Source organism: Cheilinus undulatus, linkage group 9, assembly GCF_018320785.1.
Source record: "Cheilinus undulatus linkage group 9, ASM1832078v1, whole genome shotgun sequence".
NCBI classification, from domain to species: domain Eukaryota; kingdom Metazoa; phylum Chordata; class Actinopteri; order Labriformes; family Labridae; genus Cheilinus; species Cheilinus undulatus.
The window spans coordinates 12015554-12035271 of record NC_054873.1 but is presented as its reverse complement, the minus strand read 5'-3'; the positions used below and the strand labels follow the sequence as shown (position 1 = coordinate 12035271).

The window sequence follows — 19718 nt, the reverse complement described above, 5'->3', positions numbered from 1 at the left end:
GTAACTTAACCTTCTCCTCATACTTGGGCTTTTCCTTTGGGCATTTATTGGATAACAGCAACAAGTAATGCTGAGCATTTTGTTCATCTAGGACTTGGCAGATCAAAGACTTCAGGCAGAGCAGTCAGTGGACATCAGGGGAAGAGAGAAATGTTTCAAATCAATGGCATGATTCTAGTTTTAGCACAGTGTTAAAAGAGTCATGAGATCTGTTTTTATAAAGTTGAAAGTGTAGTATATTCTCAAACTGAGCTCAAACACTGTATTTTGCAACGAACACTTGACTTTTCCTATAGTTACAGCAGGTCATGCCAGTGGACTTGTACATCAGGAATGATTACATATGAACTACAGCTTCCATGGTAGTGTTTAGTCATTATCCTATCTCAGCAACAGCTTGAATTTGCCAGTTTTGGAACTAAATTCAAGATGTAACTTGCAATGAATGTGACATACCGCTTGTCAGAAAATGACTTTGAAGTATTTGAACTATCAGTAAAATTCCAATATACACAAGAGTGTTGCACAGTGCCACATTATTCTTGGATGATTAACTCTGTCGAGTGTAGAGTGTTGCAGAGAAGTACCAAATACAACCAGGTTTGGATTGATTTCCTGGCCTACTTGGCAGTGAAATCTGTGTTCCTGCACACAAATAGCACCAGTTTGGCTCCACATTTGTTGTTTGGAGGTACTTCTACTGGTACCAAAATAGATGTCTGAACTTGAGGTCATTATTCTTTCCTTTTCTTTATCTGTATCTGTTCATTCAATTCACATGTTCAAGATTAAGAGCATGAATTGGACTCTCAAGTGTATGCAGCTAAGGGCTGTTGTTGGTGCAGGTGCTGAGTCAAAGATCCTCACTGACATTATAGCTAAGCTTCTGTTTATTCGTGGACAGAGATGAATCAGCCATTGTTTTTATACCCGATCAATTTTATGCCTCTTTTACATTGTTATCTCACATTAATGGATACACTACACCTTACCTGCCCACACACAACAACGCTGAAACTTACAAACTCATATAGAAACACTGCATAAACCCACACACAAACACAAAGACTAACGTACCTGTCACCGCTACGGTGACAGATGTTGGCTACGCTCCGCCTTGCTCAAAGGTCAACAGAGGTAGTTAGACCCAGACAGGCTCAGCTAGCAGCCCCATCAGTCATGGCCAGCCACACGAGCCAGGCTATGAGGCGCTCCCTAATCGCTCCTGCCAACAAACATTTCAGGCATGAGCAGCCGAGCCAGAGTGACTCACATCTCAGGTTTGGAGTTCTACATGTCACACTTGCATTTTCTAATAATGTGTGACATTAATTCAGCTCCCTTGAAATCAGGACAACCTACTATGACTAGTTAGTGAGCTGATATTTAAAGGTTGAGTTTTTTATTTAATCCCAAAACTGATCAAATACTTCTTTCCATCTAAGGATGTAATCTGCTTAAAAATATTCCTTTGTAGTGTCATAAATAAATCTATGTAGTTTATGGAATCCTTCAGTTTTACAACCAAGCGGCAGGTTTTTGTGAAACTTGTGAAAATGTACTGAAAGACACACATTCACTTATTCAATACACAAACATTTTGACCTTATGGACCTCTGTTTTTATATTATCAGTATTCTGTCTGAGCCTTACTCTTGGTGTTTTCATAGTGCATTTCCTCAATGTTGCTGCAATGAAGCTTTTCGTCATAACACCCTGTAACTTCATACTGATATGAAGATGACGTGACATTACGCCACCCTTTTTGCCAGTTAATTCACAGTAGCACTGCAGAAAAGTAAGTGAGGACGGCACAGCAGGAGCTCCACATACTCACGCAGCACTGTGCTCCCCTGCTGGCTCCCCTGTCCAATTTTTGCCTCTGTAACACCTCTACTACTACCACTGAAGCGAGGGTATCACTTTGTCCCACCTCTGCAACGTTCACAGTGAAGGTAAAACATCGCAGGGGCATAAATATCCTAGCTTTAAATGGCACTGTGAACAGGGCTTAAGTCTACTGTTAGCCTACCTTCTGTTTCCATCCCCTTTTTCAGCTTCTATTACAGCTACATTTGTCAGTGATTAGAGTCTGTTAATTTTACATGTGCCAAGCTGCTGTTACTACCTGTACAACTTAGCAAAACTAAAAAGCTATCAGGTCAGCAGCTAGAAATTTGGACTGATAAAAGGTATTGAGCTTCATTTCACAGTGGAATAAAGCTGGTACTAGTCCAGCCACTTCTTAAGTTCAGCAGGATTTTTTGGTTGTCATTTTTTCTGTCTTGTATCAAGTAAAAACCCATAAATATATATATTTCAGGATATCATGATATTGTCATACCTTTTTCCTTTATTGTAGAGAAAGGACAGCTGGAAACAGGGATGAGAGAGTGGGAAATGAGGTGTGGTAAAAGATCGACGAGTTAAACCTGAACCTGGGCCGCCCTTGTACGTGACCTAACCACTTGGCCATCTGCACCCAAGTCTTGTCCATTTTTTGATTTTGTTTATTATTTAATTAAAGCACTCAAGGTAAAGCTTGGCCTCTAGGTAAAGGATAAGTTCTGCTTTAACTTCGGGGCCAAGAGAAACAAACTGGTGGAAACTACATTTCTGTCTGCAGTGTTGTGTCTGAATGAGTTCAAATGAGTGCGTTCAATGACTGCACTCATATTTTTGGTGAATGATGAACTCCACTGTTGTGTTCAAACATGTTAAAATGACTGCGTTCAACGAACACGCTCTTTTTCTTGTTGAACAGACATCGGCTGCCTGGACGTCTGTTGAAATGTATAGGAGAAAGTCCGTTTTCGGCCGGTTTTATGAGGGTTTGTTTTTTTTTTTTGTTTTTTTTTGTTGTTTGTTTTTTTTTTTTTTGTTGAGATTTTAAGTTTGCAAATGGTCAAACGGTGTTCATAGGGTACATGCGACTCCAACACAAGGTATCCTGAGAGGCTGGGCGACGGAGTGTTTTTCTTACCCTTTCGTAAGCCACATCTAAACCGAGAAAAGTGTCTTCTCTGGATAAAGTTGCGCAGTAGACCACAACATCAACTCAGCATGAATAAAATTAACACAGATGTCTACATCTGTTCTAAGGTAAGCCAACATTGTATTTGAGGCATCATATTGTCACTTTGCTGGAAAGAAATATAAAGTTATCTTTAACATCTCTAACGTTAGCTAAAGTTAGCCTAACGTTAGCTCCTAGCTGTGTTGTTTATTATGTCACTTTGTTCGTTCGGAGTTCATTGGCCTATTTTGGTTTAGTGTTTGTACTTTGGTGATCGTACATCATTGTTGGCTGTTGTCTAAAAGGCTCTAGTTAAACTAACGTTGACTTCTGGAGCTTAGCTTCATTATCTTTTTTGTTATAGCTGAGATAACAAAGGTTGGCACACGTTATGCTGAATGATTCAGTGTAAATACTGTAGCACCAAACTAACGGAGAGACACTCTTGGTAAAGATGGTAAAAAGGCCGTTATATTTTTCTCATATTCTGAGCCAAAAACCTTAACTTCAGTGGCACTTTGATGCTGATCCTCTATCTTGTGATCTGAGACTGTGATGGCAATGAGATGCGGTTTATCACGTTTGCACTGGGACCTGTAAATTTTGGCTTGTAACTAAAGCTTTTTATCAACCTTTTCGACAATAAAATGATTAATATATCCTTCCAGTGTGTAGTTTAGACCCTTTTGGTGACTTCTAGATGATATGTGATCTTTCTGTCTCCAAAAATCATCAATGGCCTCCAGTGAATTGTCTCCTACTATGACAACTGCAATAGCGTCTGTCACTAAATGTTCATTGTTTGTCTGAGTGAGTGGAAAGGGCGTAGCTTAGCCATAGGTCAATTCTTCTGTTGACTAATCAAGTAGATATAGAGTAGGTAGTAGATATAGACTACTGTATAAGACTAGCATATTGCAGCCAGAAAACAAAAGAAAATGCGCTTGAACTAGTTCAATTTAAGTCTTGAACTGAACTTGAACTAGTTCAATTTAAGGTGTGTGAACTGAGCTATGTGAACTGAACTTTGAACTAGTTCATTTTAATTGTGAACTTGCACATCACTGTCTTTCTGTAATTGATTATAAGGGGATACTGAAAATGCATGCATCTCCATCTACTTTACATACTCTTGATTCAGTGAATCATGCATCTCTGCTTTCTTACTAATGCAAAATCCTTTACTCACCACTGCAGTTTTCATGATTTGGTGAACTGATCATCATTAACAAATTGCAGATAACAGCACTGGTGCTTATTTTATTATGTACAAAGCCATACTGGGAAAACAGCCAGGCTGCCCTTCTGTCTTTATATCAGCTCCACTAGAAACCAGTTACAGTCCTCTGATTGGTTGCTCTTCAGTGAAACCCTCAGGGCCTGGAAACATGTTCAAAAAGAAGAAAAAAAATGGAGTCACTGACATCACTGAGAACGTGTTAGAGGATCGTTGGAGTCCAGTGACAGAGGCATGTAGTTGTTTTTAGTCGTGAAATGCCACATTTGAAAGCCTTTTTTAGTTTGTTGCTTTTTCAAAGTTGTTCTTTAAATGGTTTGTGATTTTTAGAGCTGCATGAAACTACATTTTTACCAATATCTGATATGTGGCTATTTACAAATACATTTTAACTAGGGATGTACGATATTGGATTTTTGCCGATATGTGATATGCTGATATTTACCGATATCGGTACAGATAGTTAATTATGCTTTCAGACAAGAAATTCAGTCCTTTTTGACACACTTTAAGGTTTGAGGATGTCCAAGTAAACAAACTTTAGTCATTTAAAACACTTAAAAGTTTTAAGAATGAGGATAAATAAAGAAAAAGACCTCAACTGGCATAGGTCTGTTGATTCAGCCTAAAACTCCTCTCATTTATCAGTATTTATGGACAGAATTTACAGTCAATGCCTACTGAAATACACAGACAAAATATCGGATGTAAATATTGGCTGAAATTTGTATATCTGCCAATACCGATATTTGCCTTTTTAAGCTAATATCTGCCGATACTGATACCAAACCAATAATATCATGCATCCCTAATTTTAGCCATTTCAGATAATGATAATGATGTGCTGATGTAGTGCAGACCTAAAATTTCAGTCCTTAAATCACACTTTAAAGTTCAAGGAGTGAGGTTGAGTAAAGAATAAAGAGTTCAGCTGATGTAGGTCTGTTGGTCCAGCCCAAAACTCCACAAACTTATTTGTACATAACAGCTAGCCACATTAAGCTAGCCTCTGCCAATATAGGCCGATATTTAAAGCTAATATATAGGCTGTATACATCAGCAAGAATTTCCATATCTTTTGATAGTGATGATTAACTTTTTAGGCTAATAACGGCATATGTAGATATCATGCCAATAATATTGTTCATCTCCAGTGATTTTGAATGGCTCCTTCCTTGGTCAGGTTTCTTTTCTGAAAGAGACGTTTTATCTTATGGAGATGCCCTGCTAAGATAAAGGTAAAAACAACACTTGAAGTGAAAAACTATGTGACAGTGTAATCTTACAAATTTAGTGAATTAATATTTTACACATACATCAAGCTGTTATACAGTTGGAACAATCAATGTGTCATTAGTTTCTTCATTAAAGAGTATATATTTAAAGTAGAAGATGTCTGAAAAGGTTGAACTTTGTCATCAATGTTGCTTTAAGTCAGGGATTACGTTCTTAAATGTTTTGTCCACCTGGAACTCATTTTACTATCAAACAAAGCAGGAAGTGTTTGTATGTTGTTAGATGAGATGGTTGAATGATTTACTTAATAATGGAGAACTTGGGTTTGGAAAATATTTGAAAGCTAACTGACTAGTAATTTAGCAATGTTGGGTTTTTTTTTAAACATATGATGATGGTAGTATAAAACATTTTTAATCATGATCAAAAACTCTTTCATAGGTTCTCTTTAGAGGTAAGAGGACGACCCTCTTTGTCTGTGTATCTACATAACAGAGGGTCATTTTATATGGATGTGTGTGTGCTCACGTGCATCTCAGGGAGTGTCTTTTATCATTCCGGTCAGGCCTGGGGTGTGCAGACCGTCCCCTCTTCAGTAAAGGTCATGTCTCCTGTTGTTTCCGGTGACATTTAGTCCTGAGTCTGTCTGTCAGAGTTTGTCCCCTCAATTCATCATGTGTTACTGCCAGCATGCTTCTCTGGCTGTCCTCTTCTTTACCAACATGAACTCACAGGAGAGGTATCAGCCAAAGAGGTGAAGAAGGGGAGTCATGGTACAAACAGGGTCATTAGTTTGAATGAGGGTCCATCAATGACAATTTATGAATGAAAACTGTCTCATTGAAAGGCTTCTCCACTGCTTCTGTGTGTTCAGAGTGATATAAATGGGTTACTAGGGGAGCTTGTTCAAGAGAAGCAATTAGACTATGCTATTTGAGTTATTTTTTTTATTATTATTCAGATGGATATTTAATGATATCCTCATGGGCATGGTTCACCTGAAATGACCCATATTAAAAAAGAGACAAGTAGCGTAGGAGTGACTTATGCAAGGACAGTGCATCGTAATTGAGACTGAACTGTAAATCAAAGTATTAACGGTTATTTTCTGAATTTTTCATGGCAGTAAATGTTGGAAAGCACAGATAAATACTGTCTCACCTCTGCACAACCCTGTCTGTGCCAGATTGGTGCATCTATTTGAGGTCATGCTTTAATCTGAAAGTACTACAAACACCACTACTATAAAACTGACTGATATCTAAGTACACTAAGATGCTAGTGTACTCAGATCATTGTTGGACTGACAAAATAATTCAGAAAGTAATGCCAGACCTCTGTCATTATTGTTCAATCCTGTCATACTTTTTTTTTTTTTTTAAACAACCCAACGTTCTGGTTAGATTTAGCGCCTGTGTCCACAGCTGTCACAGGCATCAGCTGTTTTTGTCACCACATTCATAGTGCTCTCAGTTGAAACCAATGCAACTTTTGGAACACCCCCCATGCTTGTCATTGTCACTTCTTTTAACTGGCCAGTCATAATGAAGAAGGAGCAGGACCTCTGATAATGGTGGAAGAGAAACTGATCTCATTTGTATTTTTGAGGGTAAAGTTTCCAGATCTACAGCTGCTGCAAATGTCGGAACGGGATTCATTTACTTTGTTTTCATGCTTTCTTTGTGCTATTTCCTTGAAATAGTAAGCTCACAGGGCTATTGAGTGGCATGATAGATACTATTGAGGGAAGCAGAAGTCAACTTTCATAATTTAGCAACAATAAACCCTCTAAATCTGAGGTTGTGAATGCTGCCAAAGCTAAATTACACTGGATCGGGACACAGGCCCTTAATCCTAGCCACTGTTTGATTTCTAAAATGGTCAGAAAACTCTTTTTATTTATAGATATCTGATAAAGGATTTAAAGAGACATACTCAAAGTCAACAAGACTTACCAAAACAAAGCTTTGGCTTAAACCAGTGGGTTTTTGGTTTAATCAGGACACTCTTGCTAAGCAAGCCATGCAGTTCCAATAGAGCAATACCTGGTTTGAAGTTGCATTAATGTGCGATTTTTGTCTTCTGTGTGTAATTTTTGTGTAAAAAAAAAAAAAACAAATGAAGGTAAAAAATTTTACCCACATAGCATGAGTACAGCACAATTATTGTGTACTATTGTCAGTGAACCTCTTCTGGTTTAGATGTTGGACCTCCTTGTCAGTGTTTCATGCCATACATTTTCATAAGATAGGAAAAACATTTTATGGTGTCATGGCTCTGCATAACATCTGCCCCAATTACCTTTTAATTTCCTCGACTTATCAGTTGTTAATCTCTTCAAACGATCCAGAAATGTTGGTTGTTGTACATTGCCATTGTTAACGTGAATCTGCTGAGTTTGATTTTACTCATCAGAGGAATCCAAGTTGTATAGTGAGCTAAACCTTTTGATTTTGCTTCTCAAACTGCCAAAGCTTTCATTTATACAGGCTAACAAAGTTACCAGCTGCCCCTGGGTAGCTCTTGTCCTAAGAAATGGAGCTCAAACAAGGTTGAGGGCAGTAATTCAACAAAGCACTCTGAAACAAAAGAAAAAAAACAAAAGAAGATAACTGACTGAACTGCAAAATGACAAATAAATGACTACTTTTCAGTAGTGAAATTATTTTTAAAATTCCTTCATACTCTTTAAATAAAAGAGGCAGATATAAATAAAGGTCATAAATGGGTTTGTGACATTGAGGCTTAATTACATTTAGTTTAATTTAGTTTGAAACCCAGTTAATCTCCAAATGGGAAATTCATGTAAAAACTTTACCCCAGGACTTTGTAATTAACTTCCACAAGGAGGATGAATTATTTTTGGCTTTAGGGTTTGATTCTAGTGAAGATGTCTACTAAAGCAGGGATCTTCTCTTTAATCCTGCAACCCTGCAGGAAGATAGTTTTTTTCTGTGCAGCATTAAGACTCTTAAACAGATAAACAGGTATTTTGTGATTTATTCTCCCATAAACACTGATAAATCAACTTTTTTCCCTTGTTTAATCCTTTTGATAAAGCATCTGCTAAATGACTGCAAATAAAATTGTATTGTTTTTTAGATTAAACTGTGATTTCCAGATTGTGCACACCATGTTATCCGGTTAAATCAAAATAGGCTGGATGTCAATTATGGCAAACTGTTGACTGTTTGACAAAGACGAGAAGAGTCCATGACCAGACAGATAGCATCCTCTCATCAGACAGTAGTAGCCGTTAGACTTGTTTGACCACAGACTGCTCTGAAAGACCCTTTTCTGTTTGGATGAGAGCCTCCACTTCACTGCAGTGAATAGCAGTGCAGCTGCACTTGTGTGTGTTTATCTGAGTAGGGTCTTTGTCCCACCCTCCCTATCCTCAATGTGACCTCTATAGATGTAATGGATGACAACCCAACACATCTAACCAAGTGCAATGGCCTGTCACTTTAGCACCACTTAATACAGCTGGGGGATCCATGAACCTTCAGCCAAATGTAGAGAAGGTCACCTTTAAGCAGCAAGCTCCTTTTTTCCACTATGATCTGTGTTCATTTTTTGGTCACTTTGCTGCCTTTCTTGGCACTTTTGACCTTTTACACCTTCCCTGCTGTAAACAGAGATCTCCAGCAACACTTGTAGTTCAGAGCACAACCTTACTAGCCAGACGCATTTTGCATTGTGGCCTTCATTAGGGGATGGGATGCAGTAAAGTGGCTTGTGAAATAGTACACAGAGAGAGCACAGGAATATCATACAAGCTAGTAGGCAAGAGAGCTCTAAAATCTTGTAAAAAATAGTGTATTTAGAATAAAGATATTACAGTCCAAGTAGACAATGTGGACACAGCTGACTTGTGGATCTGAATCTTCTCAGTTTGCATTTTTTAGCATCAGTAGATGTTGTTATTATTAGGCATGTTGCAAGTGAGTTAGCAGTTAATCTCTCCACTGATCAATACTGATAGCCTGTCCCCTAGGGCTGGAACCATTTGCTATCCATTAGGGGTGTAACGGTCCATCAATGTGGATCGATATATCAACTGGTTGATCAAATATCCAATCATATCGATAGAAAGTAAAAACAGCAATCTCTGCTGTCATCTTTAAGCTATGCTTTATTTTGAAATTCCTCTGCATGTTGTCCTAAACTTCTAAACAAGCTACTGCTTGCAGTAAAACTGGACTACAAGCAGGGCTTGACATTTACAACCACCACCTAGCCAAATTCAGATAGATTTCAGCCATGGCGGGTAAGGCTAGCCACACACTAGACAATTTGTAAATCTGAAACCATTTTAAAAACATGTGAGACTACAGACATTGATTTTTCATCTTTAATCTGTTGTTTCTCCACAACAGGCTGACCTGGCATGTTTTACAGGTTCAGCCTGTAGACTCGGGATGAAATCCTGGCTGGAATGAAGGCACAGTTGTGTTTATGGTTGTAAGCGTTGAAAGTACGTATGATCTGACTGGTGACGCAACCCCGTCTGCTCACTACCATTGGTTGTTGTGGGTGCTCTGTCAGAGGCACTACGACCTAGAATCATAAATAACAAATGTGTTTGATATTTACAGTTTGGGTCTGGGAGGCTCCGTCGCAATTTGGAGTAACAATTGTGTTGACACCGCATACATGGGTATTATTCAGACAAATAGTCGTTTTTATCAGGCTCCACTTGGGATGCACCCCCACGATTGTCTAGGGAGGAAAATCTCGCCTCCTATCAGGCTTAAAATCCTGCTGTGTGTGGCCGGCTTAACAGAGTAAGCTCAACTAGCCACTGTGGCTGGAGGAATTTATCAGCATAAAAACCAATTTTTCACTCTGACCATGTTTGTTTATTAGCGTCAGTGTTTATGATTTAGATGTTTTTTTTAAATGAGGCAGATGTGTGCACACAAAGCTCAGATTTCTCCCCAGTAACTGCAAAGTCATTCATCTATTTAATGCTCATGGCTTTAATGCTGCATAACAGTGACACACAAACGCAACACTCACGCTCACCATGCACACTCGCTGATGCACACTAGCATGTTGGTAGTGAAGACTTAAGGCTTCTATCTGTTGAGTGCAAAAGTTTTTGTATACTAGAGGACAAACACAGACCTGAACTAAAGCTTCTCTCTGTCCATGGAGGATCAGCACGTCATTGCTGTCTGTGTGTGCTTCAGCTGTGTGTGTGTTCTGTTGGTTGCGCAAGTAATGAGTGAGTGCTATGGTAAAATATTGCAAAATTATACACTGTTGTGTATCACTTTTATGAATTAGATATAAGATCCAGATCAGGATTAATGTTTTTTATACCTTGGTTTTTTATCTCTTCCTCTTTTCCATGGTCTCCTCTGCCATAGCAGCTTTTTTTCTTCCATAGTAGATATTCCAGTTTTTCAGTTGTTCTATTGTCCCCTATAAAAACTCTCTTGGGATTGTCATAAATAGTCATTTTTTAAATTAAATGAAATGAATTGTCTTCTGTTATAGTTGTGCAATGTTGACACATTTCTTTCCGCAGTAAAGAAGTCCACATTTTCCTGGTAGGACATAACCATGCTGAGATAGAAATGTGTTATGAAAAGAACACTCAATGGGAACAATTTGAAATGCAGACTATCAGTGTCTGATTGCCATTACATTGCCTCATGACTTCCAAAGGATAAGACAAACCAAAGACCTTTATACTGCTACTCTAAGCTTGCTTTTTCCTTAACAATCTTAATACTGTCTGTGGTTTTGGAGACTATAGAAGGAAGTGTTCTTCAATTGCATTCAGTTTAAGATGATCCCTTTCCAAGCATTAGCAAGCCTTTATAATCCAAATCAATAAAAAAGAGAATATCAGTCAGGAAAATACTCAGAGTTATCGTATCTTAAATAAAGAATCATTTCTCTAAAAATGAACCAAAAGGTCAGGGCTTCATACATCATTAAGTGTTTTTTTCTTCTTTCTGAAAGATGTTTTTATCATTGAAAATACAAATTTTGAACAGATGTCCGTGACAGACTCTGTGATAAAGTGCTTTGTTCTTCATCCAAGCACAGTAATATCAGTGCAACACATTTATTATTTGTGACAACAATAACTTGTGACAATGGCTCTCTGAGTAGACCACAGAAGTACAGAAAAAAATATATTTTACACTAAATTGAAATACACCTCTTTAAACTGTACTTGTAAAAAAAGCAATGCATTGTTTTCAAATTCCACAGTTCTTGTAATGATGGGTGTTAAAAGAGGAACATGTATGGGGTCTGTAAGGCTCTCCTGGTATGGATCATTGATCCTGAGTTGTAATTTTCCACTTCATAGGATCTGATGGAATAGTACAAGAAATAAATTGTGTAGAACAACCTGATTTGCTGTTAAGGGAAAGGTGATGAGAGCTCGTATAGCATTTTTATAGAAAGCTTTCGCAGCATATTCCTATACCCCCATGAGTAAGCATTAAATTTGAAGAAATTAGAGTTTGGTGATCTTTTTTCTATCAGCTACATATTAGATTAAGTGTTTAAATTGACTGATGAAAAGATGGTTTTCAAATATTTACTGATTTACAAAGCATAGGAGACCACAGACATAAAGACAATTTCTAACAAATTTGTGGAAGAAAGTAAAATCCCCCAGCCAGACGGTGGGACCACACACCTGTCATTTGTAGTAAAGAGGTCACATTGATTTCTAAGACAAAAGATCTCACAGAAACTTGCGTGATGTTACTTCAGAAGAAAATCACGTGAGGATGATGATCAGTGCCATCATCATCATGGTTTGGCTGTTTTGTGTTTGTGTTTAAGTTTTTCGTGTTTTACGTTTGCAACTTTTTTAATTGTGCTGCTTCCTGTCATGGCCAATACACTCTCGTAAATGAGATATTTATCTTAGTGAGGTTTTTGTGGCTCAATACATTTGAATTAAAATAGAAAAAATGTAACCATCTGTGTAGTTAGCTTTAGGTATTATTAGGTATCTTTGCTTCTATGGGTCTGCCTCAATAATGCTTTCAAGATCTACTTATCAGCTATTAAACTAATTTATTGAGAGATGCAAGATTAACTACTGCTTTGGCTGTTGCTTGTTTGATTTTTTCCAAGAATTATTGCATTCAAAGTGTGAATAAGTTGACATTTATTCCAAGATATGCTATGACTCATGATTTATTTTAAAAACACAGGCAAGGTTGGCAAAAATTAGATATTGAGCACCCGCATATACCTGACATGGAATGATTTGTTTCATAAGCATGTGTTGGACAATGAGATTAGCAGTAAATGTGTCTCTTTCCAACCAGTGGTCAAACATTCAACTATTTTGGGTCATCTCAATTTACACAGACTCTGTCTTTGTCAAGAGTTTTATTAGTTTGCACTTCTGCATTTATATGATGTTTTCCAATCTAAAAGTCTATTGGCATAGGAAAAAATAACTGTGAATATTGCATTTCAGTTAAGGCTGCTAGTAAAGCTCAGTTTCCTCCATTGTTTTCTTCCCACAGTGCACCTTCAGTCTGTAGTAAGGCTTACCCTGATCCCCCTGTGTTGTGTAATTTCACGACTGAGCAGCAGGGCACCTAGGGAAATGCCAAACCCTGCATGTGGATGATGCGTTTTCGCATGAAACCTTTCATGTCTCAAAGTCACAAATATTTTCAAATCCTCCGAGCCTTTTTGATGTTTCTCGCAGTTATAATTTACAAGTCCTCTGTGTAGTCCTGACCCAGTTTTTTATGACTACAGCATTTGATTCTACAAATATCTTTCCTCAAGTATTCTTCTTTGATGTAGAAGAGAAATTTCTGAGTATCTAATGTAAGCTCTAACACTTCTGTCTCTTTTTGTGTTTCCTCTGCAGTAAGCATGTTTCTCAACACCCTGACGCCCAAGTTTTACGTGGCTCTGACAGGCACTTCCTCCCTCATATCAGGACTCATATTGGTAAGAAAGACAGATTTTCACTCTATAATTATGAAGCTGATCCTCACACAGTTTTCCATGATTAGTGTGTTGTTATTATCATTTTTGAAGCAAAACTGTGTAAAATAGGTTGTTTGCAGTCATGTGTTCCCTATGATGTGCAAAAGTCAGATGCAGTGGATTGGGAATAGAGAACATTTAGCTAGTAAAGTAAAGCGCTAGATGGAGTTATCATCAGATAATCTCCACATGTATTGGGTATGATCCCTAAACTTTACAAAAGTGATTTTTTGCAGGGGTTGAACAATTTATATGTCGATCAGTATCCCAAACGACTTAGTCCTGCAGACCTCCTACCACACATCTAGATGGAGGGAGACTTGACATAAACTGTAAAAAAACTTAAACTCACTATTAGTTAATTAGTCCTAAGCAGAATAACTTGTAAAGTTAGGCAGTTTTTGGCAATTTTACCTCACATGTAACCTGCTAACTACTGTGAGTTGTGATTTTTGTGGACAAAGTGAACCCTCTTTCTCTGAGCATTAACATTCGGTTAACCCCTTAACGCCTGTTGTATCATATTTGATACATACTTTTATGATACCTCTATCTAATCAATATGCTCAATAAATTACTCAAAAAAAAACATAGGAATACGATCTGATAAATGATAAAAATGCCCTCAAGTGGATTATCAGTTACCAAAAACACCTAATGAATGAAGTGAGATTCTAAAAATGTATCTGTTAAATTTCATGGAAATTTGGATTTTTTTTTAATTTCAGTAGAAAGTTAAATAAACATTTCAGTTCCAAAAAAATGAGAATTTTCTGGCTATTATCTGTGTTTTCAGGCTTTAAGGGGTTAATATAAATGCACTTCTTGATAGGTAGGGTTGTCATTATACCAGGCATTAAAACTTTGATTCTATTCCAGTAAAGCCCAATGGTATTAATATCCATGTGGATACCACAGCAACAAAAATACAAGTGCTAGGCAGCTAAAATTAGATAATTTCTTGTTTTTGTTACCAAAAAATGAGGGTAAACTCCTGCTGGTTGTCCAGATTCTTAAATCTACTGATAATGCTTGGTTACTAAAACAATTCCGAAGTATTTGGACAGTTAAAAGTGTGGTTTTTCTTTGACTTTGGTTTTTTTTTCTTTTTTTTTTTTTTTAACACATGGTATCAGTGTGTATCATAGTATTTAAACTTTTGACAGCCTTAGTTACAAGTCTTTGGCTAGCACATTGAGATAAATGGTGAAATCATGTTTGGGTGTTCTTATTTCTTCTGTATTTCTTGTCTTTGTTGCGTCTTTGTTTTGCATTGGGATTGAAGCATCAGCAAGGCTTTTCCTACTTCTGCAGGTGTTTTTTCTCTTGTTTAAGTCTTTCACAGAGACAGCCAACCATGCAACAGTGTTTGGTCTGTATTTGAAAATAGCTCCTCTCTTAATTAACTCACTCTCTCTCTTCCCTGCGGGCTGCTGGCCAATGTGTGTGTGTAGGCTGCCCTGAAAAGCTGTTGAGCTTTGCACATGCTCAGTGAGATTATTAAGACATGTGGACATGAAGCAGTGATTCCACTCATCTCTCTGTAATTGGAATAGATATTTATGTCCCAATTAGGAAGGTTTTCACTGAAGAGTTGTTGATAAGATCACTCATAATTTCACTTTCTCCCCCAAGCTCAGGCTGACGTGATAACAGGTTCAGCAGATTGAAGTCTGTACACGTAGTCAAATCCTGAAGCTCTCATCTGTAGTCTTGATGTTGTCGCTCACTGAGTCATTAAAACTGCTCCCATGAAAGGGTCTAAATTTAGTACTGTAAAATTTGAAATATAGGTCGTATCATTATACAAGATGCAAAGTTGAAGTTTTTTTAAAGCTGTCTTTTAGTATCGCCAGTTTTTGCTGTTGCTTGTAGAGTTCTCCCCTGTAGATGGACCTACCTTAAATAATCAAATAACCATTTTTCCTTTCAAACAGAGCTACCTTCAATGCTTTTCTGTAGGGATTTACAGATACATTGGTTTAACAACGCTATAGGCCGATAGGGGCCCTTTGACAAACACTTGCCATCGGTATATAATGTGGGCATGAAGGATATCAATTACAGATGTTTATCAATTCATCCTGGCATTTAGCACACGTCATCAAATAGCTGATCTAGAGAAGAGATTTTTTATTGGGCAGAAGATGTGACCTGTCTGGAAAATCTCTTCTGTTTTCATGGTCAAACATTTGAAAAAATGTTGAAAAAGTGAGTGCATCTCGACTTTTGAATGGCAGTTTATTCTAAATGGCAAAGTTTTTTTGTCTTTATGGTAGCACTTGTCATACTTCATGCTTCTCAACCAACCAAATCCTTTTTTGCAGACCAGGCTAGTGTGTGAACACAGGAATGCTTTTGAGTCTGGAGAGTCTAGGCTGCAGACAGAAACATGGAGCGATGGAACAAGTCAGGGAGAATCAGAAAAGAAGACAGTGCAAAAGCATTTCTTTAAACGAGAGTGGCCTGACTCATATATTCGTTGTCCCCACTGGCTGTTTGAAACCAGCATATACTGTATGTTTCAGGACTGTCATGATCACTAAATGTGGTAATGCCAAACATTAGATACCACAGATGAACTCAGAGACCAGTATCACTTAATCGATAGGACCCTGATACAATCAGACTTGGGGTCGACCAATTATTGGCCTGGTCGATTATTGAGACCGATACATGGCATTTGGCTGATTATCAGTATTGTGATTTTATTGTACTGATAATCCATACGATCAATGTACCAAAAAGTGTGCTATTTTTGCTCCACTAACTCTTAAGTCAGGGCACTCCTCACACATTGAGCATATGGCATCACTTCGTGTTTTCCTGCTGCTGTTGTGTTGCTCTGTGCCATTTCTCATACTGATAGAACAAGGGCTACATGGTTCATTTTACTTCATTTTTTGATTATACAACTTTACTTGCCACATTGAATACATTGTATATCATAATAAATGCATATTGGCTCCAAATATCGGTTATCGGTTTCATGAACTACTGATAACCAGTATCACTATTAAGCTCTGAAAAATCTAATATCTGTTGACATTTATATCAAATACTGCCCAACAATGTTACCCTAAAGTTACGTTAATTTTCGGTCAATATAAAAACCTTTCAATGACACAGAAGACTGTCACATTTCAGCTTCAATTTAAAATCCTAACATGGCGATCTGAAGATCACTTCTCTACACAGGAGATGTGTGAGGGTGAAGAAAGGAAAGAGAAAAGCAGGTGATTAAGATGTTTGATTTCAATACGTATTAACGTTTTTTCTTAAAAATGATCTTGATAACACAGTAGCTAAAAATTAGGAAAAAGTGGAAAACCTAACTTAACCTTTTATTTTGTTTCTCAAAAATTAATCCTATTCATTGTGCTTGTGGTGCAAAAGGATAGGTTATGATATTGAATTGAATGGAGTCACTGGCATGAGACCAATGAAGATGCACTGCCTTAGTGCAGTATGTTATGGTATTGATGGCTGCACTTGCCGTAATGATGGCATATGTCTCTGTTTGGTCACACTGGTATAACAGGCGCAGCCGAGCCCTCCAGCTTGTTGCTTCAGCTGCCACAGCTGTCATGCACACCTGATTTTACATGTAATTAAAATTACAGTTGTTTTTAAGTTTTCAGTTTAGTAAATGCACATTTTATTATTTGTACTGTAAGGGGAGTGTGATGCTCAGAGCCATTACATGGGAAGAACATAAAAATAAATGGACTGCACTTTAAAGTGTATAGTGCTTTTACCCTGAGCACACAGTAATGTGTTTTACAATGGCTTCCATTCATGTAAACACACAGATGGAGAAGAATGTGGGGTTAAATGTAAGTACTGCCTTGCTCATCAGGAGCAGTGTGTGTGCTTCTTTGTCTTGCTCAGGGACACTGAACATGCAGATAAATGTACGACCCACTCCACCATGTGCCATCATGACCCAACTGTGAGCACATTTTCCATCCAGCCAAACAGCAGGTTTTACTGATTAGTTCCACCTTACGAGCCAAAGGTGGTAATTGGGTAAAATGTGGAGAAGCACACTCCAGAGCCTGTGTGGCACACGGCTGAGAGGCTCTGATGCAGGCAGGTTTAATCACTGAAGTAGTTAAGAGAAATGATTAAATTCATAAATAAAAGCAGAGAGGGAAAAGAGACTAGCTCAGCATAAGTCACTTTTATTTAGCTGACAAGGTATTTTTCTCAGCCAACTGCTGCTTTTTAGAAATTGTGTACTGCATGTTAGGGCTGCTCGACTGTGGCAAAGATAATGATCTTGATTGTTTAAGTTGATATTAAGATGCCTGTTATTTAACATGATAACTCACTGGTTTTACATTTACATCGTATGCTTTTAACAAACATGAACTCTCATTATACCTTCAACAATCTGCGCACGCTGAAAAAAGAGCAATGTATAAGAAAACTAAGAACATAAATTTTGAAAAATACCAATATAATTATCAATTTTTTTGAAAATGTTATGTATTTGAGGTAGCAGTAATCTACTCTCATGGCCAAAATATAAAGCTTTAACATTTAGCACAACATTGCATGCAGCAGAGAAACAATTTATCAAAATTACTTGATTAATAATTGCAGGTAACGTTATCAGTTTATATGGTGTTCAGAATATTTATGGATTTTAACAGATTTATTAAGAATGGTATCTCTCCCTCTCTCTTTTTCAGATATTTGAGTGGTGGTATTTCAGGAAATATGGGACCTCCTTCATAGAGCAGGTGTCTGTGAGTCACCTGCGCCCCCTGCTGGGCGGAGTGGACAGCAGCTCCCCAAGCAACTCCAACACCAGTAATGGAGAGGCCGACTCTAATCGGCAAAGTGTGTCCGGTAAGAGCTGATGAATCGAAAATCCAGTACTGGCCTAAGAGCACCTTATAGTGCACCTATATGTATGAAACAGAGATACACTGTCTCTCACAAAGGAACAGCTGCACTAAAACATTGTAATACAAACAGCTTGCCTCCAAGATTTTTTTTAATCAAAGAGAAGAAAGACAGCTGCTTAGGATCAGCATGGATAGAAAAAGTAATTCTGATTTTTTTTTTCGTTATAGGTGTTACAGTTGCCTTTATTGCCACCTTATATTTATTTTATTCACACAAAGAGCCAGCTCACAGTTCTGCATGCTCCCGCTTTCCATTCTTATTCTCATTCCTTCCTAGGTTCTTTTTGCAGGTAAACAGGACCGGAGACAACAGGAGCACTTCTAGTTTACTTTAAACCATGGGTGCTCATGGAAAGACATACTTTAAAAAAGGAGAGAAAAACTTAAGACCAAAAACAAAAAAACACTTTTAGAAAGGATACAGGTCCACACACTCAAAATGGTTTTAAAAATGTTAACAAAGAACAGAAGCCGTGTGTGCTCTGCTTAGGGACGTCTTGCCTTCCCCTCCACATCAGTGATGGACTGATGACATTTAATTCTTAGTGCATTTTCTTCCAGACATAAAATGAATGCATTCAAAATAGGAAATGTCTTAGCGCGGAATAATTCCTTTGATTTTGCTAGATACTGAAAGGAAACATTATCTCACATCTACATTCATAACTAAAGAGAGATTAAATGACTAAATTTATTTTTAGAGTATCTGTAAATAAATAAAGATATCAAGCTTGTTCATATTTTCATAACATACATCTGTCAATAATGAGTTTATTTTCTAAAAGTTTCCTCAAAAAGGATCCTAATGCCTTTGTTGAGGCATGACCCAGTCTGCTTTTGTTTTCAGCCAAACAACTTCAGTAGTAAATAGGATTATGTGCTCTGTTCCTAATCAACAAGCAATCATTAAGAGAAGAAAGGCAGACTAATTACTACAACTATACTAATCCTCAGTTTAGTGGCTAATAATCTTTTGACATGCAAATCCACCCAGTGAAATCAGTGTTGTAGACTGTAGCATGCTCTTTTCCTGAGACAGTTTAAACTGTCCTTCATGTTATGGGTAGGCTGTGGTATTTGTCTTGAAAGTGTTTTCTAAGAGTTTTTCTCCTCTTTGTAGAGTTAAAAGAGTGTGACCTTGGTAAGGTTTAAGCACGACTGTGGCGAGCCAAGAAGATATTTTTACCAGTGCAACAATACTTAAATTTGATTAATGCTCATAAACAAAGGTAGAGTGAGTACCAAACATTTGCTCTCCCATTAGATGAAAAACTATATTTATCTGATTTATATCATTGTGCACAGAAAATATTGAAGATTT

The 19718-nt window shown here is 37.5% G+C and overlaps 1 protein-coding gene across 8 annotated transcripts in view; it reads left to right on the top strand.

Moving 5' to 3' along the window:
- LOC121515139 (suppressor of tumorigenicity 7 protein homolog) overlaps positions 1-19718 on the top strand; it is an 84634-nt gene that overhangs the window by 44707 nt on the left and 20209 nt on the right. For all 8 annotated transcript variants that reach the window (XM_041795764.1, XM_041795760.1, XM_041795761.1 and 5 more), the window contains 2 exons: positions 13360-13442; positions 18179-18338. In XM_041795764.1, the coding sequence (XP_041651698.1) occupies positions 13360-13442; positions 18179-18338 (243 nt within the window). The remainder of the gene's footprint in view (positions 1-13359; positions 13443-18178; positions 18339-19718) is intronic.